The sequence below is a fragment of the Aspergillus chevalieri genome, chromosome 5 (genome assembly GCF_016861735.1).
Source record: "Aspergillus chevalieri M1 DNA, chromosome 5, nearly complete sequence".
NCBI classification, from domain to species: domain Eukaryota; kingdom Fungi; phylum Ascomycota; class Eurotiomycetes; order Eurotiales; family Aspergillaceae; genus Aspergillus; species Aspergillus chevalieri.
In genome coordinates this window covers 1,406,352-1,430,413 of record NC_057366.1, presented here as the reverse complement: position 1 = coordinate 1,430,413, position 24,062 = coordinate 1,406,352, and the positions used below count along the sequence as shown (strand labels likewise).

Below are 24,062 nucleotides of genomic sequence, written 5' to 3'. Positions count from 1 at the left end.
CGGATTAGAAATGTACGATAGGGAGGCCCTTGGTCAGAAGTGTTAGTAGTAACCTCACCCAATTCGAGGCCAATTCAAGGTCTACGTCCAAGGAGCCAGTGCGAGTCATCTTGCCTATTTCCTAGGGGAGCAAGATGAGCGTGGAATGTCCATTGATTCAGTTGAAGCAGAATAAGAAATATTTCAAATGTGGCATATATAAGGCATCTCTAATGACGTACCTTTGGTGGAGACATTCAGATTTTAGATCTAAGAAGCAAAACGAATATAGTACTAATGACCTAAATAAAGCACAGAAGCCAGAAAAGTATATAACCTAGGATCCCGGTTATAACAAACATTCATAGGAGAACTTCTCTAAGATTATCCAAGGAGTCCTTGATAGACTGAGGGCTAAAACTTATGAAGGATGTGGTTCGATTTTGGCTTGCATATCATTGTTGGTATGTTGACATTTGCAATGGCGTACACGGGGAAATCCTATGTATTGAACATATTGTTGAGAGTACGGTAGCTGTATCAGATGAAGAAACGGAATTTTTGATGTATGATGCAATGCTGATGACTAGTCTGATAGCAAATTTTGGGCAAAATAAGAGATGGTATCAAGGCGAAAACTTGCAAAACAGTAATATCTCTTCAACACCAGCACACCTCGTCCTCAAAACCTCCTGTCCTTTGGTCCAGAGCAGAGAAGCCTCCCAAAAGAAAAAACGAGAAACATAGCACCCAGAATCAAAATTACGTGAAATAGTCGTAGAAAAACCTCTATGAGGTCATCCAAAGAGTTTCTCATGTCTTTAAGGCTGGACATTTTGAAGAGTGCATAGTGTCTACAGATCAGGTGTTTCGTTAGGCACTGGCTGTTTGTTCGGTGAGCCGTAGCTATATATTGTCGAACAGGCATCCACAGAAGCTATTTTTAATTTAGTGACCAGAATAGGCAATCATGGCGATATTGGCTCGATTATATATGATGCAGCACTAATGAATGGATTCATAGTACCAAAAAGAGAAAAGAAGCAGTAGTATGTTTCCAAATCCAGCCCAAGCCTTTCTTACCGCAACCCCAACGCCTCACGGCCAGAGAAATGGCAGAGAAACGCGGAGCCAGATATCACAAGAAGAATAGCAGTCAAGACTAGCATCAAGCCAAGTATCCGGACCAAAGCTTCTATAATGTCATCCAAGTACTCTCTTGTTTCCTTCAGGCGGAAACCCTTGGAAGTGATTTGGTTCCCTCGGTATGGTGACACCGTAGAGGGGGACCAGAGACAACAAAAGTAAAGCCACCCAATAGGCGTCCAGTAGCTTTGGAGCAACTTCTTCGATTCTCTAGCGGGAGGGTTTTCAGGGTCGATAACAGTGATGATCACCTTTGCAACTAATAATTGAAATGGCCATGGTATGTAGGATGTAGGCATTACAAGCTACAGCGACATAATAGTACAAGATATGAAACGACCGCCAGCAAAAAAGACAAAGCAAGCCCTGTAAACAAGAAACCCTCTCAAGGACCAGTCTCTGCTTCAAATCCCAATGCAGTCGGAGTCGGAGTTAGCAATACAACTTTAGCCTCAGGCGCAGCAGCGTGATCCAACACAGTACCCATGTAGATTATAGTACTAACAAGCACAATTACCACAAAATTTGTGAACTAACACCCAAGTTCCGAAAGCTTGACATCCCAAAACCCATCACCATCATACTTAATCAAGTGTCCCCAACGGACTGTGTCTTATTTTGCTGCACCTGTGCCTCCTGTTTACCTTGTAGCTCTTCCATCTGCTCTTGCACCTCCTCTATCACCTGCTCTTCCTGTGGCTGTTGGGGCTGCTCTTCATGTTGCTCGAATTGCTGCTCTAGCTGCTGCTGCTGCTGTTCTAGGCTTGATAGGTATGCGGCTAGGTCGGGGATGGGTGCGTTGAGCTCGGACTCGGACTTGGACTCGAGATTACCTTTTTGGAGACCCTTATCTGAGTCTGGAAAACGTTGTAGATGAAGGAGGCCATTTCGCTTGTTTACCTGTTTGCGCTTGCTTGGTGAAGACGGTTGTGGAAAGCATAAAGGAAACTCCAGTAGCTGGACATTGATGTGACAGGATCCTGATGGTTATATTATTTGTACTGAGAATACAGGCCACCTCATTTCGGAGCTATGCTCACAAGCAATGCACCGTTTGAAGTATGCAAACAATACCCTTCTATCTATCCCAACCTCCAACAACACTAACCCCAAACCATCCTATCAACTATTCCTCAATATAGAAAGCCGTAGGGTAAACATTGTGCTTGCTGTGACTGATTTGCGTACGGTGTAGGATTGAGTCCACAGATGACCTAGCTAGGTACGACAGCGAAGCAAGACGACCAAATGTTGATCACACCAACACACGAACAGGAACCATCGCCGTAGCAGTAGCAGTAACGGAATTGGCAGCCGCCTCTAACATAGCATTCCCAACGGTTAACGTACCCTAAACCTCAGTACCTTTACTATAGTGTAGCCTACAGTAATCATAATAGTTATACAGAAAATTTCAACAAGTATCAAGATAGGATGGACAGTTCCAGAAGTAAAAGTAGCAGCATGGGTGAGAACAGAGGCTTGGTTCTTGATATATAAAAGGGCTGGCAACTGAGACTCTGATTGAGGAGACTTATTGTATTCTTCTTGTTGCTTTTGCTGCCCCTCGGGCTAAATAGGGAGCGTCAGAATCGACCAAGTCACTTGTTCAGAGTCGGTGTCCGGACACTGTATACTCGTGGCCCATTCTGCCCGTGCTGGATTTGGCCTGGTTTGGTGATTTTTAGAGTCCGGTGTTAAAGATTCTCGATAAGCAGCTTTTATGATAATTAGAATGACTGAGCTGTATTATGTAGTCCCTGTAGCTCCTGCTGCCTCCCCTGTAGTTCTCGTATCTGCTCTTACGGCAGTTTTATCTGCTCCTCGATCTGTCGCTGTTGGCGCTCTTTCTGGAGCTGTTGGATCTGCTGTTCATGTTGCTGTAGCTGCTGCTGCTAATCCGCTAGCTGCTGATCCTGCTCCTCCCGGAGTTCTTGGATCTGCTCTTCTTGTTCATCTAGTTGTTGCTCCAGTTGCTGTTGCTGATTTTCCGGGCTTGAGAGGAAGTTGTTTAACTCGGAGGTTGGATTACCTTGTTCAAGGCCCTTGGCAGACTCTGGACAGCGTTTGTAGATGAAGCCCATTTTGGCTGTTTGTTCGGGAATTTTTGTGTGGTGTTATTGAACAAAATAAAAAGGGGGGGGAAAGGAAATGAGGATAATCTACATGACGAAACGCTTATGACTAGATTCATGGCACTCAAAATTCAGACCACCTCCTGGCAAAATATATATACAAACAGCAAAAAGACCTCGGAAATGGCAACACCCAGCAATCCGCTCCGAGCAATTCTCAAGCAAATCGGCACATAATGTATACTAGCAGCTGCCTCGCCACCCTAATATTCAGCAACACTGACTCCAAAACCATCAATCAATCGGCATTTCTAACCGCCTCAACCCAAACGACCCCCAAAATCACCAACAAAATAAATGCCAGCACAAACCCCACCAAATCCCAAAAACTACATTCCAGGACTTTATCAGGGTGGTAGTGTAATTGGTATACCGCAGCTTGTGGTTGTGGTTGTGATTGCAACTGAGATTCTGATTGTGACTGGGACTGGAACTGCGATTCAGGCTGGGCTTCATCCTGTTGTTCTGGGTCTTGTTGTTGCTTATCAGGTGCTGGGAATGTAGATGTGGACGATGAGGGTGTATAGATAGGAGTGCTAAACTCGGATTCAGAATCGCTCTCGCATTCGACTTCGACACCTTGTTTGAGGTCGAGATCTTTGTCTCCGTTGGAACACCGTTCGTAGGGCATTTTATTGGTTGAGGGAGGCAATGTGGGGTTTGTCTGGAAAAGAAAAAGAAAAAAAAAGACCACGTTCTTGTGTGATGCAATATTGATCATTATATCGAGATAGGGCTTCTATGCCGGAAACAACGAAGAAGAAAAGCCACCAAATGATCCGAGTAACGCTAAACCAACTAAGCCCTAACCAAAGAAACCTACACCCCAAACAATCCATTCCACAACCGATCAAACACCGAACCATACTCCTGCTCCTCCATCTTCTCCCGCGTATAATAATTTTCACAGTCCTCTTCATCCCTCAAATAATCGCTAGAGAGCCCCTGAATGTCGTCCACCCGGTCAAAATCAACATCAACATCAGCATCAAAATCAGCATCTACATCCTCGCCCTCAATATCACTCCACCACTTCCCATCCGTAATAATAGCCACCCTCGTCGCTTTAGGAATCCGCATCAATTCTGAAAGACTACCCCCACAAGCACCCGCCTCCCCGATACAAGCAACCTCGATACCCGACTCTGTTGTCGTAGCTTCGGGCACCGTATCCATATCACCATTATCGTTGTCGAGCGGTACGGAAGAAGGATACGGATACGGATCATCAATATCATCATCCACGGTTACATACCCCTTGTAATGACTAAACCGATCATAGGGACTAGGATCACCGACATGCCGGATCCCATTCACGAATTCCGTGCAGCAGTAGATCAGCGTGATGATGGAGAATGTGCATACCAGAATGCATATTATGAAGCCCAGCGCGCCGAAGACGGCTTTTGCGATTGTCTTCACTTCGTTGGTGGCGGAGGGGCGGAGGTTTTGTGGGAATTGGGCCCAGGGGCGGCGGCGAGAGTTGTTGGGCTTGGGCTCGGACTTGGCGTTGGCAGTGGGGGTTCTTGGTTGGGTGTGAAGGGGGGTTGTGGAAGGGGTCTTGATTTGTTCGTCGCCATCTTCGTCTTTTGTGGGGTTAGTCTTGGGGTTTTTATGGATAAGGGAGGGAGCAGTACCTTGATCACTGTAGAGGCTGCGGTATTCGCCCCGTTCGGGGTCTTCATTTTGGGTGTCGTAAACCATCTTGATTGATCGAATTCTTGTTTGCGTTAGTGAAGATGAATATGTGTGCTGGTTTTCAGAACAACAGTACTTTTACCAAGTGAAAGGCCAGACAGGCACCAGTGATGCAATCCTGACAAGTCTATACATCGTCCGGCTTCATACTCCGAGACCAAAAAGGGAAATAAGATAGGAACATAAACATTACTCGTTGCTATCATCAACTTTGGTATATAAATACAACCCGAGAAACCAAAACGCCAGACACTCTGCATCCAAAACCTTTCGTATCCTTCCATGACCCTTGAAAACAATAACGCGCCAGTTCGGGGGTATTTTATCGACCGAGATGCAAGCAGTAAAATGAGAAACAGGCCGATGGATGTGCAAATGAACCGTGCGCCGCGAAGGATCATAATGTAGCATAGAGTGAAATAAAAACAAAAGAAATTAACTCCGGAAACTGTACATGCGGACTTCGCAGTCCTCGCTCCCGGTTGCGAATCGACTATCACCAAGTCCGATGCAAGTGACCGGCCCCGAATGGCCGGTGAAGGTGCGCTCGCACTTTCCAGTTCGAGGATCCCAGATCTTGACCATCCGGTCTTCTGCTCCAGTGACAATCCGGAGCGTATCAGCACCCAGGGCCCAGACACCCTCGAGATGGCCAAAGAATGTGCGCAGGCAGCGACCGGTAGTGGTCTCCCACAGCCGAATCGTAGAGTCCAATGCGCTAGTAACCATGTAGCGTGGTGGCGCTGGACGACCATTGTCGAAGGATGGTCCAAAGGCAGACAACTCGTTCGGCTCAAGTCCTAGAGTAGCCTGGAGCGAGGCCGGATCGGAGTCACCAGAAGTGGTGCTGACGTTGTCATTTTCGCATTCCGCATCGTGCTCCTCAAACTCAAACTCTCGAGGAAGAGGGACAACCTGCTGCACTTGACCAACGTGGCCGTGGAAGACGCGGATGCAGTTCTTGGTGTCCAAGTCCCAGAGCCGGACCGTGCAGTCATCCGAAGCCGAAAACACGGTGCGCGACTTGGTGTCAACCCGGACTGCATTAACCCAGTCTGTATGTCCACGCAGGAGACAGGTCGACTTATCCTCAAAGTTCCAAATCTTGACCGTCTTGTCAACTGAGGCGGAAGCGAGGATGGTGGAATCGAAGTGTAGACCAATGACACCACCACGATGACCAGTGTAGGTGGAGATGCACTCGCCAGTGCGCCAGTTCCACACTTTCAGGCTCCGGTCCATGCTGCCGCTGATCAACTTGGTGTCGTCAAATTGCAGACAACGAATCCCGGACTCGTGTCCCCGGAGAGTTTGAAGTTCCTCGCCGGTCTCGGTATCCCAGATCTTGATCGTCGCGTCGTAAGATCCGGTCGCGAGTATGTTGTCCTCAAATTGCAAACACATGATGCCGTTGGTGTGTCCACGGAACGTCTTGATCGAGCATCGTCCATACTTCCAGTTCGTCCCAACCTTGAACCGATCCTTGTACACATCTTTCCACGGCCTGTATTTGGTTTTATAGAAGTCTTCTCCATTCTCTGTACCAGCTTTCTCCGTACCAGAGGACAACGAGGTGCAATGACGCTTGACCATTGCCGCCTCATCTTCGCTCGATTCGGGCTTTCTTTTCGTGCCGACGCATTCCGACACAGCCGGGGAATCTTCACGGCTTTCGGTACCCTGCGCAGCCGTGAGAGTCGGTGATGGTCCGCTGACGTCCCATGTTGTGGCAGTGGCGCGCATTTCGATTTCGCGCTTAGACTCCCGGAGTCGTTTGCGCTCGAGCAAGGGCAGACCCCATCCGCATTTCTTGCATTTGCGATGGATATGTTGTTCGCACATGCGATGCCAAACCACATCGTCATCAGCTAGCGCCCGCCAACGTCGCGAGACCTGAGCCGCCTTGCAGAGAGAGGTCGTGTCCAGGTAGCAAAGAATTTTGAACGCAATTTCCGGAGGGAGGGCGGTCATGAAATCGATTCGAATCAGGTCACGGACGGTGGCAGACACGAACGACAGTTGCGGGAAACAGCATTGGGACATGATCCCTTGGAGCATAAGTTTTCGATGCTTGGCAGGGGCGGCTGAAAAGAGCGACCAGACATGTGCGATGCCTTGTTGGTCGCTCTGAGGGAGCGTTTCTAGATCCTACATAGTGTCAGCCTATTCTTCGTCCAATCACATATTTTCAGCGCAAACAGGGGGGGGAACAAAAAAAAAAAACAAAAACGTACGTGCTGTAACTTGTCCATTGAGGGTTCGTCAGCCTGTCGCCGGCACTTGAGATCTGGGCGGTGGCGATAGCAATATTTCGAATTTGCTTTATAGGAGTCGGACTGTTCACCGGCGCGAGAACCTAGAGGAGCGTATTGTTCGGGAATGTGTTTGGCAAGAAACGGAGCGACATTCTTGTTGGCGAGCTTCGCGGGTGTCGTCGGTGTTGCGCTGCTGTAGTGGGGCGTGCACTGGCTGGAGTCGGAGTCATCGCCATCCGACTCTTTGGTCATGTCGGAGGGACCAAAGATGGACTTGGACGGCAATTCCTGCGAGACGTCCATGGTTATATCCTCCTTTTTGTCGCGAATGGCGTGCGATTCAGCTTGTACCACGACAGCCCAGGTGCAGTGTGCTTCGGGGGGTGTCAAATAGGTCGCTGCGACACAAGATTCGCCACGAACTGTCCGGGTATATGAGTATCGCAAAGGGCAGAGCGAGCGCAGAATGGCGCAAGCGAGAAGACGTCGAAAGAACGCAGATATACAGACTAGTCGAATGGTAGTGAGGGAGAGGTAGTAGTAATAGGCAAGGAGGGAGGACCGTGGCGGGCAGAGACAGCGCAATCACCGAGGTCGCCGATAACAATCAGTATGTATGAAGTACGCGAGACTCAATCACAATCAAGAATTGACAGGGGGGCGATAGGAGAATTTAAATATGGACCAGCCACAGGGAGAATAAAGTGAAAAGAAGGAATGCTGCAGAGAAGGAGAGTCAGAGTCAATCAATCACGACACTGACTGACAACACCCAAAGATGGCCCAAAGTCTCCCAAGAATCACGCAAGTCGATGGAGGCAACTCGTGATAACAAGCTAAACCCATTCAGGAAAGTAACACGTGATTCTCCAATCACTCATCGCTCTTTTCTCTGGAGGATCGACGGATTTTGTATGGAGAATTCGTGCAGAGACCCATTCTGTGGTGTCTAGCGGTGTGGAATCAGCAATCCGGGGCATTGTTGTACTGGTGAAAAAGTACCTGTACGAGTACCTGTACAAGTACCTGTACAACGGCTATCCGCAGACGGCCACCTACACCACCTACACCACCACCATCACCACACCACTACTCCTACTCTACTCTACTACTACAGCCCACTATTATCACTAACACAAGCTAGAGCTATACATATTCTCCTCAAATTCAGAGCATTTCACGCTCTCGCTGAAGAATCTACCAAGGTCCCGCCCATCACGTCATCTGCTATTACGCGCTCCAGCAAGGTTCGTATCTGTCCCGAGTACAGAGTACAGAATACAGTGAGTCTCTTATCTATTCTGTTGTTAAGAATTCCCCTGTTCCATGAGATCTATCACTGCGCAAATAATCTTTACAAGAAATGGCGTCATGAGACTTTGTCGCACCATTCGCCGCAAGTGACAAGTCGGAATGCTGATATCGCTGCATCCAGAGCAGACACCACGATGAAGTGATCTCCGAACCCCGTATCCCGTCTATATTATAAGGTTGCGATTACTAGCAGATCAGTCGGACCCAACGGTTTAGTCTCCTGGCATCATTGTTCTAATCCTGCCCAACTTTACCTCACAATTGCGAGCACAGCTGGCGCAACGCCCCTCCACAATGGCATCATCCTCGCAGTCTTCGTCGGCACCCAGTGATGGTGATGCATCCGCGACAGGGGTCGCCCATCCCCAGTCTGACCAAATGCCTCAATTGGATACCCTCATTTCTCACCTCGTTGCTGCAAAGAGGTCCCTGTCCTCCATCAATCATGTCGCGCGGGCTAATGAAATCGTCACTTCCGCCCGTTTAGCCTTGGAAGAGAGTGTGGTGGTTTCTGCCCGAACGGGTTTCCTGCGTCGTGGATTAAATAACCAGTTGCGGCTTTTATACAATGTTCGTACGGAGGTGGAGGAAATATCCCTGCGCGGTCGGACGGAATTCGCGAACGTGCTCAAGAGCTTGGACGCGGCCGATGTAAGACTACGGAAGACACTGGATTTGCTACGAGAAACAATTGTCCATGCGTCTTTTCGACCAGAAGGCGAGGAACCCAGGAGTCTCCGTGATTTCGTAGACGAACGCGGGGTTGAAGAGCTTAATGCCGCGTTAAAGAGTTCCATCGATACAACCAATACTGCACAGGCGGAATTAGATTCCTCCAACGCTGCATTCGACGATGAGCTGGGATCCATCAAGCAAGCACTGGGCCATTACCGGGCTGCCACCAAGATGGCATCCTCGCGGTCGTCTCCGTCGGCCTCTGCATCATCCTCCGACTCCAACTCCAGCCTACCATCGCCCACGGCATTACCACCGATGCTGCATTCGTTAGAAATGCATGCGCAGGAAATGGCCAAATTGCTCGAATCCCTGGTGGAGCACTTCGATCTCTGCGTCATGGCTGTCAAGCATACAGAGGGTGGTGGGGCCGCTGCCCAATCCATTACTGGCGATATGCCAACCGGAGTTCCGGTCCGAGAGGGTCTTAACACCAACCTAAATGCACCTCTGGATCCTTTGAGCGAGTCGCATTATCGCGAGATGGTCAATGTCCTAATTAAAGATGCAGCCGAGGCAGAAGACGTGGTCATGGAGATCCAAGACCGAATCGGAGATATGGAATCCGTTCTGGAGAACGTTCTCGCCCAACGCGATGTTTTGGTGGCAGTCTATCAAGCCACGACTAACGTCTTTGACCATCTTTCCTCTCTCGCCTCGACTCGTCTACCAGGCTACATAGCCCAAGCACACAACTTCACGCGCGTATGGAATGATGAGAACGAGCGCATCAAAGGCGGCCTAGCTGACCTGTCTGACCTCCATTCCCTCTACAACGGCTTCCTAGATGCCTACGACGGCCTGCTTCTAGAAGTCGCGCGCCGGAGGCACGTTCGAGCGCGTGTCGAAAAAGTCCTCCGAGAAACCCGACAGAAGCTCGACCATCTCTACGAAGAAGACGTCAACGCACGTGAAACCTTCCGCGTCGAACAAGGCGATTATCTTCCATCTGACATATGGCCCGGCTTGAGCCGCGAGCCCATGCATGTTGAATTCCGGCGCATTTCCGGTGGAAATCTCAAGGATGCTTTCCACGAACACGAAGCCGTTGGTACGGAGGAGACTAAGGAAGGAGAGGTGCAGTCTGCATCGGCGGGTGATGCAGATGGGGAAGTTATCCCTAATATCCCGCGACCAATCATCGAACAGGCTCTTGTGCGGCTTAAGGCGAGAGCGAAACATATCCCTTCGTCCGCTGTATGAGGTCACACCTCACATCATCTATTCTACAACCCTGTCAACGACTGCGTTGTATAGAAACATGGCTCACATGATGAACTCAACGGGCACAGCCCACACCGAACATCCATTTTCGCTAGAGAACTCAAGGTATGTCGCAGACGCATACTCTGCGTCGCGCCGCGGACAGATGTAGGTGCTGCGGATACTGTGAGGTGTAAGCAGGATTGGGATGAGGTTCAAAGAGAGCTCTGATGGGTCGAAGTATCTAGATGCTATTTCTTTGACTTTAGAAGTTTCGGCATCTAGAATAGAATTTACAATGGGTGTATTGCTGTATTGAATTGTTGAGTGTCTCGTTCGATGAAATATATTTACGGTAACCCTCTAGATTGGATTTCTACATCTATCTACTATTCTTTATCTGGTCTATGATTCCTGATACTCTTGAGTATCGCTTACACAATGATCAATATATGTTCGAGAACTCTCCGCCATATAAGGAAGAGGCTTGACAAATGATTCTCTTGATTGAACACATAGTTACATTCACATTTGTGCGATGGAATACATAGCGTACAACATGTAAATAGTTATCAGAGAACGTTTTCATTACCTATGGGTAACCCATCAAATACCCATGCATGCATAACTATCCTAATTAGGGTGCATTGTTTGCTGATTCAGCGTAATAGGCTAAGTTACGGTAAAAAAGCGTGTTCACGCGACCCTTTCAGAGAGCTGCCGTGAGCTATACCATCAACACGTGACCGCCAAGACCATTATTAAGCGATAACAACTCACACGGCCTTTTTAAATACCATACACACATATCAAAAAATTCTATCTCAAAATTTCTTTTTCGTTATTTATTTTTATTCTTCGATCATAAGCCGCTGCAGATCAGTTGAATATTCATTTCTTATTGAAATGGACCTTGATTGTGGCATAATTGATGTAGATGAGTTTGCTAGATCAAATGTTGACATTGATACACACGGCCCCTCCAGGTACCGCTTATACCATTTCTGCATTAATCAGTTAGATATCTGTTTCTAAGTACTTTACTCATTCAGTATCAACAAAACTCACATTGTTGGCCAACGAAGCCATGGGGCGATGATGGTATTTGTTTTGAAAAGGTCATGCAAGTTGAAAAACTTCATGCCACCCATTGTGGGCCACGTGATTACTACGCGACTTACATAAGCTATTTTTACCACCGCCACTAAATCATCGACCCCAGCTGACCTGCGACCACAAAAAAGCACATGCTTTGGTGATGATAATCACGATAGTCAACTTCCGATGTAATCTCCTTGTGAATGTTTGAAATTGGGCTGGATATGAAGAATGCAGTATCTGCTGTGCCGGTTAGCGGGGCGCCAGAAACAGCTCTCATTTAGGACAGTCTATAGCGGTCAAATTAAGCGTAAGCACAAAAAGAGGAGGCAGAAGAAGTGGATCTGAGTAACCTCAATCTCAGCAAAAGTGTCATCCTGGCTGTCTAGGGTGTATTATAGCCGTATTCTAGCGCTAGAATGTGTAGCTATCATGTCACATGACTGCGCTTCAGACTTCATCATTTTGTTCTCCTCACCATTATAATTTCTTCCTGAAACACCAAAAACAAATGTCTACTTTTCTACTATCTAGCAGCTAAAATGAGCGGTCTGATAATCAACGACTTCGCCCCATTGAAGGCTCTCGTCGATCCGTCCGACGAAATAATCCCATCTTCAGCCCAGCCCTCGCACACATCGAAAGCTTCTCAGTAACCGGACGCTACGCAAAGTACAAGCAACTGCTAGATTTACTGCTGAGCGCCCGCAGCAAGGTCGACGAAGCCATCACAGCACTATATGAGCACGTCCAAAACTCACCAGAAATCCTCGCGAAGCATTCCAGACAACAAATTCAAAACCCATTGGAGAAGAGCAGCGCGGATCCACGAATTAGTCGAAAATCGCATGAAACTGATATCTGCTATCCGAGCAAGCGCGACAACAGTCTGAGGCGAAGAGCAGGCAATGCTGTTCTGGGGAATGAATCGGGTTTCAGCATACCTGCGGGAGTTCGGTTGGCTCTGAACAGAAAATTCTCCTGGGATGAGTTTGTCAGTAGGCTCAATCAGTTTATGTTTGATAGACTCAATTGCAGTTGGTCTGGACTGATGTGCAAAATGTTGTCAAGTTCAGTGGTGGCCTTGTCCCTGTTTCTTTTCGAATGGGTTTATTACATTCTTTCAGCGAGCAAGTAGCGACTAGCGAGATACTCAATAGTTCGACTCTGGAGGCGATACAGGTGCGTCCACACCTTTCCAGCTGCGCTGACATGTTGATCTCAATCACACCCTTTTATGTGCAAGTCAGATTCCCAAGGATGAATCGACTGTTGTCGGCGGTTAAGTACTTAGGGCTATGCTGTGACCACTATTTTACCGCCTTCCATTTAGGATCATATGGGGTCAATCAGGCTGTTTAGAAACTGCCGAAGAGTATTTCTCAATTTCAACTGACTAAACAAGCACCTTCGAATGATCAGCTAATTATTAGTCTATCAGGGGAAGCGCGAGGGGAGTGGCCGGTACTATATCCGCCTTGTAAGTCTGGCGTCGCCCTTTTGCGAACATGTTTGGATAGTGCCTTCTAGGGCTTCTTGCTGCCAACGCAATACTACCATGAGGACAAAACCAATATTGATAAAACAGCCTGGCCACGGTAAGATCGGATACAAGTTTTATAAATGGTAATATCCTTACTGTTTGTCTTGCTTTTCATCCTATCTAAACAAGTTAGCAAAGTATGGTATCCTTGAACAGGATATCTACAATTCTGATGAAACTAGCTTTCAAATGCGTATGGCATTTACAGCAAAGGCTGTTACCGGATCACGTAATTCTACAAGCCGTGTCCTAGCTCTACAGCCTGGTAATCGTGAATGGGTAAGTGATTAACAGTTATTGAAGTCATTAATGCTTCTGGCTGGGCTATACCACCAATGATTATCTTTACGGGAAACTGAATGGAACCAAAGTCGGAGCATTGGGATGTGGTATATCACAGGGTAATGCGGAAGGTCTCATATTAGAGTTGTCCGAGCGGACATGCGTCCTTTTCTTCTTCAACGAAACGTCTTGTGTTATAGCTAGTCATTAGCACTGCAGGATTGGCTCATAACAGCTACTAAGCTGCTGCTACTGGTATATTGTAGTAGGTCTCTACTTTGTCTTCTTACCTGTTGGCGTTATAACCTATTCACTGAACAGAATCTTCAGCTGTGCCCGAGTCCCAAGAACATACGGCACTAAAGATTGGAAATACATATAGTTTTTGAGTGAAAAACAGCCATCATTCCCCAGACGTTAACTGTAACTCATCATAACACGTTTTTATTCCCAACTCGATATGGCATCCAGAGAGTGGAGGGATTTGCTCTAATCAGGATCTAATTAGGCCTTCTTGACAAGCACACCCTGAATCCTAGGCAGACAACTAAACGGATCTTCAGGCTCTTCGATATCGTCCGGGTTCTCCCACTCTCCACTGTTGAGAATGTCCGCCAATACATTCCGGGTCATGTGACATCCGACAAATGTGCTCCAAGCAGGATTCCAGAAAGCTTTTTTTCATGTTAGCCCGTCTGCACCGCTCTTCATTCTCTCCACTAGTCCACCCAGAAAAGAAAGGTTGGCAGAGACATACCTTGCGCTACAGTCGTCAAATGGTTTCTACTCCATCCGTGTTCCCAAAATATAAATTTGCCTCCAGGTTTCAGTAGCTTCCACACTTCCTTCATCACGGTCTTTGGATCCTTTACCGCACACAGGACCTGGATGCATAACACGGCATCCAAACTCCCTTCCGTTATTCCCTCCTCTCTCAGAACATCGCTATCTTCAATGCCAGAAACTATAATCTTATACCTATCCCGCAGGCTATGCTTCTCCAACTTGTCATTTATGTCGTCTTTGAAGTGGCAGTTAGGTTCAACACCATAGACATAATTGACAAGAGAGGTATTATAACGATGAATCTGATTGCCTGGCCCAGGGCCCAGTTCGAGGATAACGCCACCAGCGGCTTGTACGAGCGAGGGAACGATGGTTGTGTCTTCGTAAGCGATAAAATTGCCAGCTACGCATGATGGTCAGTCTGTAGACGAGTTGAGGGAAGATATGGCCAGTAGGTTACAGGTTATACTGAGCAACTTTGCTAAAGCGGCATCTCGAATCTGTCGTAAGCGCACAAGTGCTGCGAGACCGTCCCGACGAACCGCTTCTATGAAAGCTTCCCAGTGCACTGTACGGGAGGAGGATCAGTATAGTTGTGGAAGCGATAGGTGACAAAGACCTACGGCAAATAGAGAACCATATCAGGCCCCATGGACGGAAAAAGGAAGCAAGGCGGCCTTTTTGGACCATGGTTATCCACGTGAGACGGTTGTAAATAATGTCGAACCTTTTAAAAAAGGACAAAAAAGGAGGCGGGCACTTGATTTTTTTGTAGAATAGGGATGCCAAATTTGTGTTGGGGAGAAAACAGAAGTAGTGTGTGTACGCCGGCAGGACTCGAGTGTTACAGTCTACAAATCCTAGTCCCGCGAACAAGAAGGGAGGAAGGCCGGCCCCCATGGCTTTAGTATCAATTTATACTAGTTTAGCTCTAGCCTACCTAGACGATCTAACTCCAGGTTGGGTCTCATTAGGGCTTATGTAGCGTATGACAGTATCAGATAGGCCGAAAGTATTCACAGTGGGGCGCGTCGAAGAGATCGAGGTGACAGGGGGGGCTCGTTTGCGCTACCGACTCAAGGGCGCCCCACTTATCTAGACCGACGAGTAGTGTGGGATTTAGTGCAGGATTTGGTGTAGGATTTAGTGTAGGATTTGGTGCACCAAATATTCCGCTTTTATTCCCACTAGACATACCCCCCTACACGCTCCCAAGAATCAGAGTTTGATATGCGTACGTCCTAAGTAGAACTCGTTGAGGCTAATAATCAAAGCGATGATAAGAGTGGTGTGCTATCTGTATCCATCACCAATAGAAAAGCAGTATGGAAAAGATGCAGTCACAGTCACACATCAGTGCGCAATCACGGCCAACCACGTTTTGGATAGAAAATAACGACATATAGGCGGGCTGTGGTGTTTGTTAATTAATCCTTTTGAGAGCCTCAAAACATTTTCCTTGAGGTGTCTTAAAAATAGTTTCTCTATCGCAAATTTTCCCTACAACCTAACACGATGATAGAAGGTTGCACACTATCGAACCAGAAGGCGATGTGGTGATAATACCAAAGTGACCTTGCTTGCAAACTTGAGCGAACAAGCGGATGAAGCACGGTCTGGTTTTTCAAGTACTAGTAAGCCGGTCACAAGGAGACGCGTGGGGTAGTGGCCAAGGCTAAGCCTGGGAAGAAGATACCGCAGTCCACTTCGCTAGGCGACAATGAGCCAATGAAAGCTCAATTGTGACTACAAGGATGCTTGGCAGGAATGGCTGCGGTACTAAGGCCTGCTACGGTGATCACACTTCCTGGGAAGCAGATATAATGGGGCAAAGAGAGTCCATTCTTTATGCAACCTGAGGCGCTAGCGCTCCCATGCCTTGAGGGCAAGGCTCAGATGGTTATCGAGAAAGAGGTAGAGCTTGAACCCCATTCATCCGCAGCCAGGATACCAGATGTAAGTTTGTGGGACTTGAAATCCTCTGGTTCAATGCTTCTACGTTTGTGCAGTCGCTATATCAGCGTACAGGCAGCTGATTGATCATTCGAAGCCAAGTCAAAAGCATGTAATCCGCAGCTTTATTAATGGTTAGATTCCAAATACGAAGTCTGATTTAATATCAAAAACATAATCTTGCACATAATGAGCTTGATCGTGCTAGAATGAATTTCCAGCAGATCATCCCCAGTGATGCAGTCCACAAATAGTATGAAGTTGCCAAAGCGACTCATTTTGTTGCGATGAAGTCTTGGGAAGAGGCCAACAAGGAGTATTAGATTTGCAGAGGACCGGAAGAAGAATTCTACAAGCTTACTGAAAAACTGGATACAGCCTACTCTGCTGCAGCCGCAGCAATGAAGGCAGCAGTAAAAGTCTTAGAAATATTGGCAAGCGATATATGGCGGCTCAACACTGCAGCAATGGATGATACATCACAAATGCTGCTACTCAGCCATGTCGCCAACAACTCCTATAAAACCTCTTCACCTCTTCATTATCTAAATAGATTTCCTCTTCTCTTTCCGTCTCCAGATTCGATATTCTCGTTGGCAGCTACAATGGTTAGGATAGGAATGCAGTTCATTATTATCTACTATTCCGAGCCCTGACACCTTCTACATAAACATGGCTCACAATGCATAACGTTTATCCCGCTCCTAGAAGATATATGGTACATACCCAAACCCAATGATTGCGACTACATGGCCTTCTCTGACTTCGCCTAAGCGTGAACGCCCAAAATATCCTTTTCTAGTTACAAAGGCAGATTCTTCCTCAATATCAAGATGGGCAGTGTGACGGTCTCGCTCAATAGAAATCTATTGGTAGACTATCTGACGAAATACTAACATGAAGAAGGAAAGAAAAGATGCTGGGCCTGCCAGCACGAGCTGTCTAGTGTGTTCAAGGGGTTCCTGCCCTATATCAAAACAGGTCAAAGTGGTCAAACATGTCGTACTGCTAGCGAGCGTTCATGCTCAGTGAACGCCCTACTCGAACTGGTCAAAGTAACCAAACATGCTTATACAATACAGGTAGCAAGCGTTCATGCTCCGTGACACATGCCATACAACACTAGCAAGCGCCTGTGCTCCATGACAGCACTTCCTAGAAATGCTGTATGTCTCATATTAGCCATAAACCATAAGCCTTGTAACGTTACAGTACTGTACCATACGATTAAGCAGGGATGGCATTGAGAGTCACCATATGTGGACTAGTGTGTTTCATGGTAGGTTTGGGGGGCAGGCTGATTTCGGGAACTACTGTATCATCAGAGGAATTGTTTCACAGACAACCACAACTTGCTCAACGCCGTTACTTCAGCACATATATTGAAAACTTCCTAGAGAAACCCCACGTCGTACCCCGCAGAACATCCCATATCAACAACGATCCCAGAAACTACACGCCAGCCAACCCCTCAGACAACTCCCCCAGCGCCCGCCCAAAGTCATCAATAATATTTTCCATAGCAGGCGCCGATAGCAAACAATCATCAAAACTAGCGCGCAACAACACTCCCCCCGGAAGAATAATACACTGCACCATCAGCCCATACCAAGTGAACTCCCCCATCCCGGCCGCATCCACCCGGGGCCCCGAAACAATACGTCCAGGGAACTCAGCCGGCGGGCCCTCAACCGGCAGCGACTGGACCACCAGTAAGTGTCCGATCCTGCTGCACGTGTCGCGGACGCGCTCGTCCGCCGCGCAGATCTGGTCCATCCCGTCATGCTCGAACGGGATCATGGCCGTTGCCTCTGTCTGGATGCGGACTAGGAAGGCGGGGGGTGGTTCGTCGCGCGGCATGGAGATGCGGATTGGCACGTGTGCTTGGGTGGGTGCGGCTAGATCGTCGATGTCGGGGAGGGGGATGGTGCGGCCGGGTAGGAGGGAGGCAAAGAGCACGTCGTCGCCGGCTGGGGTGGAGTGGTTCGACAGCATGAGTGCCCATGCGCCGCGGACGAGCGTCGGCACAGTAAGTCCATGCTGCTGTAGAGAGCGCTGGACGGACGCGGGGAGTGGGATGTGACGCTGGGAGCCTCGGTTGGCGCTTGGGTGGTAGTTTGGGGACGGCAGGGCGGGGAAAGTGGGCGCTGCGCAGTTGGAGAGGTAGGAGCGCCAGAAGCGATGGGAGTCTTGTCTCTGGGCCTGGTTCTTGGCCAGGAGAGCCAGGAAGGACGAAAAGGGCACGGGTTGCTGCGTGGGCAGCGGGATGCCTTCATATGCTGCGAAGACTGCGCTGAAGATATGACCTAGCGTGATGCTGTCGAACAGAGCGTGGTGTATGGTCACGATCAAATGGCCATTAGGCGAGGATTTGTCCCCCGGGGTCAGCGCCCAGTGAGCCAGTCGCTTTCCTAGGGCAGGCAGGAGCTGTGCATCGGTCGTTAAATGGTCTGTTTGTGACTGCCAGACCAGGTTTTCTCGGACGACAACTTGCACGAGATCCCCCGACTCAGTCCGGACGAACCGTGTGCGCAGGATTGGATAACGTTGGTAGACATGATTCCATGCGTCCTGCAAGCGAGCGACATCCAGATCCTTAGCGAGCTCCACTACCTCCCGAGCCAGCTGGGATTTCCTGCCCGATAGTGAATGTAAGACCATCTCCTTTTGGAGGGGAGCGCAAGGGTATATGTCTTCTACTTGGCTGCTGTCCACTCCACATTGTTTCGCTGCAGAAGCAATCACGTCCTCAGCACGGCTGTTGCCACCGATTAATTCGAACGCTTTGGGTGTCATTTTGGAATACCGTGAGCAGAACTCCCTGAATCAACTTTTCGCTTGAGGCTGTCTGGTGTTGTGAGTGGTAGACATTTCAGGGGCACGAACAGATCTGGCACTCATATATGGGGAGCAGGATGCTTTTTGGGTCTTTGTACGACGGTGCGAAATCGTGTGTTACACAAGGCCAGGCCTGGATGTCCCCATTGGCGTCCATTAAGGCTACACAACCGATGAATGTAGCCAGTAAGCGCCCGGCTTACTCCCTGGGATGCACCACGCCATCTTTGAATCGCTAACATATTGTGTTTTAGGCTAGGCTCGCTAGCTGCATCATGCTAGATGTACCGGGAGACGGTCTTTCAAAGAGAGCTTTGATTAGTCTACAGTATCTAGGATGCTATTTCTTCAGTACAAAAAACTTCAACATTTGGGATAGATTTTGCAGTAGATATGTATTGCTGATTGCTGAGTGCGTCGTTATATATATAGCTCATACAACTGAAAAACATATAGTTATATCCACTGGACTTCCCACCTACACCATCAACATCCCATTCAAAAATAACCTCCGTGAACTCGCCCCAACAGCCACCCCATACTGCCCCCCAGTCAGCAAACTCCACCCCTGCACACCGACAGCCCAAATTAGGCTGCGGCATAACTGTAGGTCCCCATGGGTACCCGCAACAGTGGCCGCAAGCAGGCGGCCACGGTTATCATCTTGCTAGCCGCGGATTTTTTGCGGGTACCCATGGGTATATAAACATAATAAACCTGCCAAGGTTTGTGACCTAGCCAGTGGTGTATAGATTATGCAGTTTTTGAAATATTTTTGGAGTATCCAGCTTGTAACAGTTACAATAACTGCTGATTTCCGAGGAGATAGATTTAGAAGCGATTTCTTTGTTCAACTAATTTTCGGCTGAAATATAGTTCCTTTGACCTTTTCTGCTAAAAAGGCATTTCTGTAGAAACAGAAAGAGCGGTTGTTATAATTACAGTCTATCAATCTCAAATCCATCTGACAATTTTGGCTTTTTCCAAATCCTCCCTGAACGCCCCTGCATGCACTCTTTAGTTGGCATTTCAGGAAGTGGTAGGCCATTATCACTATTCTCTTGAAGCTCAGCAGCACTATGAGGCCGCTTGCATCGTGTGTGCTTGCTCTGGGTTGTGATCTGTGTAATTGTGTGACTCAAAGCCTAGGGTCCAATCGTTGAAGCCATTGGATGGGTTGTTTCGTTCGGTTGTTTTGGCATCATAGTCACAGACGGCAAGCATGCGGCGTTTTGTCAGGGAGAGGCTTTGTCGATATTCTTCACTAGCACATGCCCCTCGATTGCTCCCTGCAGGAGAGTGTCCGCGTCGTTAGGGTCCCGCGCATCGATCATGGTGTGCGGGCTGTGGATATCATATGGAATACCCACGCCAACTGGGGGAACGCTTGGGTCATCCTGATTACTGTAGTACCAGGCGGCGATGACCCTTGTGGCCATGTTCTCCAGTTGCGCGTCAGGGACGGAGCCGTTGCGGACTGCTTCGAGGAGGTGAGAACCCCAGTATGGGGTTGCGAGGGGCATCGTCATGTCCATGCCGGCTAACGCACTTGCCGTGCCTGTTTTCTGGCCCTTGAAATCACTCATTACGAAGCCTTGAAAGCCGAGCTCTGTTTTGAGGAGGCCGTTCATTATTTTGCTGTTTTGGCAGGCATAGCTGTTGTTTACGCGTTGGTAGGAGCACACTGTATGTCCATTTAGCTGTCGAGGAAATCGGTTGGGGGAGTGACTGCGGCTTACTGATACTGGCAGTCCCAGCGTGAACAGCATCCGCAAAGGGCCACATGTACATCTCATGCATGGTCTTGTCGTCGATGTTGGACGAGGATGTCTCGATCGTGTGGTTGGTTACGGGGTCCCTCTTCTCAAATCGATGTTCTTCTTGCTCGTTTCCAATGGAGTGCTGACAACGGTAAGCTCATACACCACACTGATAGACGAAGAATGTCCTTTCTCACCTTGGTGCACGATACCACACCACCATCCTGAGCCCCTTCCACAGAATTGGCTCCCAAAATTCCACTGAGATACGGATCCGCAGCAAAGCCTTCCCAATTCCGTCCTCCACGAGCAATTCTACTGAATGGACCAAGCACCGCCGGACCCAGACTCACAGTAGCACCTGATCTTTTGAATTCGCCAGCCATTGCATATGCCTGATCGTAGGCGAGGGATTTATTCCAGCTATACATTGTCAACAATATCCTCGCATAAGAGTATCAAGTACAATCCAGAAGTCAAATATACCTCGCACCAACATGCACACCAGCTGGATAACTATTCACACCTTCCGCACCTCTAACACCAGCCGGATCATCCTGCACACACATCCCCGGGAACCCCAGGCGGTTTATAGCAGGAACACTACCACTGCAAGCCGTGGTCTTGCTCCCATAGCCTACAGTGATGTTGACTTTTTCTTCCAGTGACATCTGCGACACCGTCGCTTGTGCTTTGGAGAGGGCTTCACCCCAGCCCCCGTTGCCGGCCATTTACGGGGAAGGATAGACTGGAGGGCTTTGGCCGTAGAAGTAGGTATCATTTTGGACGATCTTGGCATTTTGCGAGGTTGCAGGATTGACCAGGGAGAGAGCGGCTAGGGCAGCCACCGCCCCTTTGACGTTTGGCATTGTCCAAATGAACAAAGAGAACAACCAAGCCAAGAGAGGACAGCTTGTTCGCCATCGGCAGACAGAAATATACCTCGACTTTATACCCCTCGTCCTCGGCCACCTTGTACAAATATGCCAAATATAGCATCCATGGGACAAAACACCTCTAAGCATCCAAGTTACGTCGTTACGGTAAAACTCCGGGACTACGAGAACACCTGAATTCTCACATCACAGATGAAGCCATACCAGACAAGACAACCACACGACCCGACCCGGTCAGCTGTCACAACCCCATATTTTGACCAAACCCCGGGCTTGGCGACCCCGACCTCGGCAAAGCAGAACGGATCAGCAGGGCTACTTACCTGGATTTTGCCAGAACTTCTGGTTATATTGAGGCTACCCCCCACAGGAACGGGTGCAGACGCTGTGATATGACAGGCATGGAGCACAGATGGTGTTCTCTCCGCATTGGAGTTCTAAGCACTGGGGAATCGGGAAAAGATTCCAGCAGAACCCGGCACACGCCATCCGCTGCTCAGTGAGGACGAAGGCCGAGGAGTAGCGGGGAAAGACCGAGGAAAGTGCATGTCAAAGTATTCATTGATGTAAATATCTATGCCATCGCTTCATACAGGCGCCGTCATGAATATCATAAACCGTACCGAAACTTTTATCTACCAGCCCAAACCATTCCCAGATACAGGTACATAGAAAATGCAATTCGATTATTTTTTCTTCCTCGAAGAGGAAGCAACCATCCTCTTCTTCATGTGCTTGGGCATCTTCTTCTCCCTCTGTGCCCGCTTCTCCTCCTTAACCTTTTGCTTATGCTCGCGTTTTGTGTCTTTATCCAGGAACCGCTTGCCGCGGGGTTTCTTGTCGTCCTCTTCTTCGTTTTCATCGCCTGTTTCGGCATCTGAGCCGCCGGACATGGAGACGCCGCCCTCGGATTCTGAGTCTGACTGGTCTTCGTCTTCGTTGGGGCGGTGCTTGGCTAAAAGATCGTGGTAGACGAGGTCAGAGCCCTCGCCTGCGCGGACCTTTTCAATATCGCGCTCAATGTCATACACTTGTTCGAGAGTTTGCGGGATATATTGTTGGCGGAAGACAGCGGTGTCAACTTCGGCTTCAGCGGTTCGCTCGTCTTGGTCTGCCCGGTTATTGCGGGCTTCGAAGAGCTTCTCAATCGCGTCGAACATCTCGTTCGAGTCTGTGATTGTCGTAGGACCTTCGGGGGAGATGATGAATTTGAAGACACTTTGTTCCGGTAGCGGGTCGACACCCTTCCTGCGGAAGAAGTCGCTGACGTTCTTGATATCCATGCGCAGGAATTCCAAGCTGCGCGGGTGGTCGTGTTCAACCGATTGGCTGACGTCGATGATATAGAGCTTCTCCTTGTGGTAGAGGATGTTATACTCGCTCAGATCGGCGTGAACCAAGTGGCAGGTCTGGTACATCACGCGCATGTAGCCCAGCAACTCCATGTAGTGTGTGCGCCAGCGTGTCTCCGGCTCGGGGACATCGAATTCAACGTCCTTAAGGCGCGGTGCGGGTCGGCCCTTAGAGGTACCGACAAAACCCATGACGAGGACGTGAAGGCGGAGGTGGATTGGTTCTGGGGATGGGATGCCAGCGCTGTAGATACGGCGGAGGTTGCGCATTTCCTTCTCCGCCCAGACCTTCACCATTGACCGGTTGTTGCTCTTGTTGTAGCCAGAGCGGAAGCGGAATTCACCGGTGACGTACTTGTCTCTGTCCTTGAAGACAAGAATGCTGGTTTTGTAGACTTTGATTGCGCGGTGGATGGTAGGGGGCTCTTCGTCTTCGTCGGTCTCTGGATGGAAGATGGAATGGTAGACGTTGGCTTCTTTACCCGTCGATAAGCAGCCGTGAATCTCTGAGACGATGTTCCGGTTAATCATCTGGAGAAGAATCATCCGTGTGCGCGGGTCCAGCACCTGCTCCGATGTGGCTCTGTCGGCTCTGTCGCCGCCACGGTCACCACGAACCGCCATCCCCGATTGTATATCATCCAGTTTAATCTTCCCAGTATGGCGAGTCAAGGTGTTAATCTGATCATCGACGGAGGCATATGTGTTCACCGTGGGCTTCTGCGTGTTGGTCTTGGGGTACGTCCATTTCGGCGCATTAGGGTCTGCGGCGAGTTCGTTCACTCTGCGCTGTCGGTTGTAGCCCTTCGTCAGGTCGCCTGTGTTCGACGATGTAAATTCGTCTTCGTTCATCCCCTCCTCGAAAATGTCATCGTAATACTCGTCGTCCTCTTCGCCTTCCTCAAGTTGTTCCGGATCTTGCCCCGCCAGCGCGGGGCCACTGCCATCGGCATTCATGTAGCCCTGATTGGGGACATAGGTGTGGGAGGGCGCCAGACCATCGGCTGGTCCTGCTGTCGATTGGGCGGACGTCATCTTTCCGAATTCCGCGATAAGTTCAAATGACAATCGGCGAAAAGCGCAAAGAAA

General features: G+C 48.9%; 10 protein-coding genes across 10 annotated transcripts; 1 reads left to right on the top strand and 9 right to left on the bottom strand.

Moving 5' to 3' along the window:
• Nucleotides 1–1,713: 1,713 nt before the first annotated feature.
• On the bottom strand, nt 1,714–2,065 carry ACHE_50492S (uncharacterized protein; the record flags this gene model as incomplete). The annotated part of the gene is made up of 2 exons (XM_043280215.1): nt 1,714–1,982; nt 2,026–2,065. 2 exons carry the CDS (start codon nt 2,063–2,065, stop codon nt 1,714–1,716), a joined length of 309 nt encoding a protein of 102 aa, XP_043137816.1.
• A 955-nt stretch (nt 2,066–3,020) lies between these two features.
• Nucleotides 3,021–3,209, bottom strand: ACHE_50491S (uncharacterized protein; the record flags this gene model as incomplete). The annotated part of the gene is made up of 1 exon (XM_043280214.1): nt 3,021–3,209. The coding sequence occupies one exon, from the start codon at nt 3,207–3,209 to the stop codon at nt 3,021–3,023; it is 189 nt and encodes a 62-aa protein (XP_043137815.1).
• Nucleotides 3,210–3,498: 289 nt separating this feature from the next.
• On the bottom strand, nt 3,499–3,891 carry ACHE_50490S (uncharacterized protein; the record flags this gene model as incomplete). The annotated part of the gene is made up of 1 exon (XM_043280213.1): nt 3,499–3,891. One exon carries the CDS (start codon nt 3,889–3,891, stop codon nt 3,499–3,501), a length of 393 nt encoding a protein of 130 aa, XP_043137814.1.
• Nucleotides 3,892–4,079: 188 nt separating this feature from the next.
• Nucleotides 4,080–4,964, bottom strand: ACHE_50489S (uncharacterized protein; the record flags this gene model as incomplete). Its single annotated transcript, XM_043280212.1, has 1 exon — nt 4,080–4,964. The coding sequence occupies one exon, from the start codon at nt 4,962–4,964 to the stop codon at nt 4,080–4,082; it is 885 nt and encodes a 294-aa protein (XP_043137813.1).
• Nucleotides 4,965–5,393: 429 nt separating this feature from the next.
• Nucleotides 5,394–7,516, bottom strand: ACHE_50488S (F-box/WD repeat-containing protein; the record flags this gene model as incomplete). The annotated part of the gene is made up of 2 exons (XM_043280211.1): nt 5,394–7,106; nt 7,193–7,516. 2 exons carry the CDS (start codon nt 7,514–7,516, stop codon nt 5,394–5,396), a joined length of 2,037 nt encoding a protein of 678 aa, XP_043137812.1.
• Nucleotides 7,517–8,821: 1,305 nt separating this feature from the next.
• On the top strand, nt 8,822–10,465 carry ATG17 (autophagy-related protein 17; the record flags this gene model as incomplete). Its single annotated transcript, XM_043280210.1, has 1 exon — nt 8,822–10,465. The coding sequence occupies one exon, from the start codon at nt 8,822–8,824 to the stop codon at nt 10,463–10,465; it is 1,644 nt and encodes a 547-aa protein (XP_043137811.1).
• Nucleotides 10,466–13,892: 3,427 nt separating this feature from the next.
• On the bottom strand, nt 13,893–14,864 carry ACHE_50486S (class I SAM-dependent methyltransferase; the record flags this gene model as incomplete). Its single annotated transcript, XM_043280208.1, has 4 exons — nt 13,893–14,062; nt 14,146–14,577; nt 14,635–14,742; nt 14,798–14,864. The coding sequence occupies 4 exons, from the start codon at nt 14,862–14,864 to the stop codon at nt 13,893–13,895; spliced, it is 777 nt and encodes a 258-aa protein (XP_043137810.1).
• Nucleotides 14,865–17,579: 2,715 nt separating this feature from the next.
• Nucleotides 17,580–18,923, bottom strand: ACHE_50485S (uncharacterized protein; the record flags this gene model as incomplete). The annotated part of the gene is made up of 1 exon (XM_043280207.1): nt 17,580–18,923. The coding sequence occupies one exon, from the start codon at nt 18,921–18,923 to the stop codon at nt 17,580–17,582; it is 1,344 nt and encodes a 447-aa protein (XP_043137809.1).
• Nucleotides 18,924–20,200: 1,277 nt separating this feature from the next.
• Nucleotides 20,201–21,456, bottom strand: ACHE_50484S (glycoside hydrolase family 3 protein; the record flags this gene model as incomplete). Its single annotated transcript, XM_043280206.1, has 4 exons — nt 20,201–20,649; nt 20,705–20,867; nt 20,923–21,148; nt 21,212–21,456. The coding sequence occupies 4 exons, from the start codon at nt 21,454–21,456 to the stop codon at nt 20,201–20,203; spliced, it is 1,083 nt and encodes a 360-aa protein (XP_043137808.1).
• Nucleotides 21,457–22,307: 851 nt separating this feature from the next.
• On the bottom strand, nt 22,308–24,008 carry RIO1 (serine/threonine-protein kinase RIO1; the record flags this gene model as incomplete). Its single annotated transcript, XM_043280205.1, has 1 exon — nt 22,308–24,008. One exon carries the CDS (start codon nt 24,006–24,008, stop codon nt 22,308–22,310), a length of 1,701 nt encoding a protein of 566 aa, XP_043137807.1.
• Nucleotides 24,009–24,062: the final 54 nt, after the last annotated feature.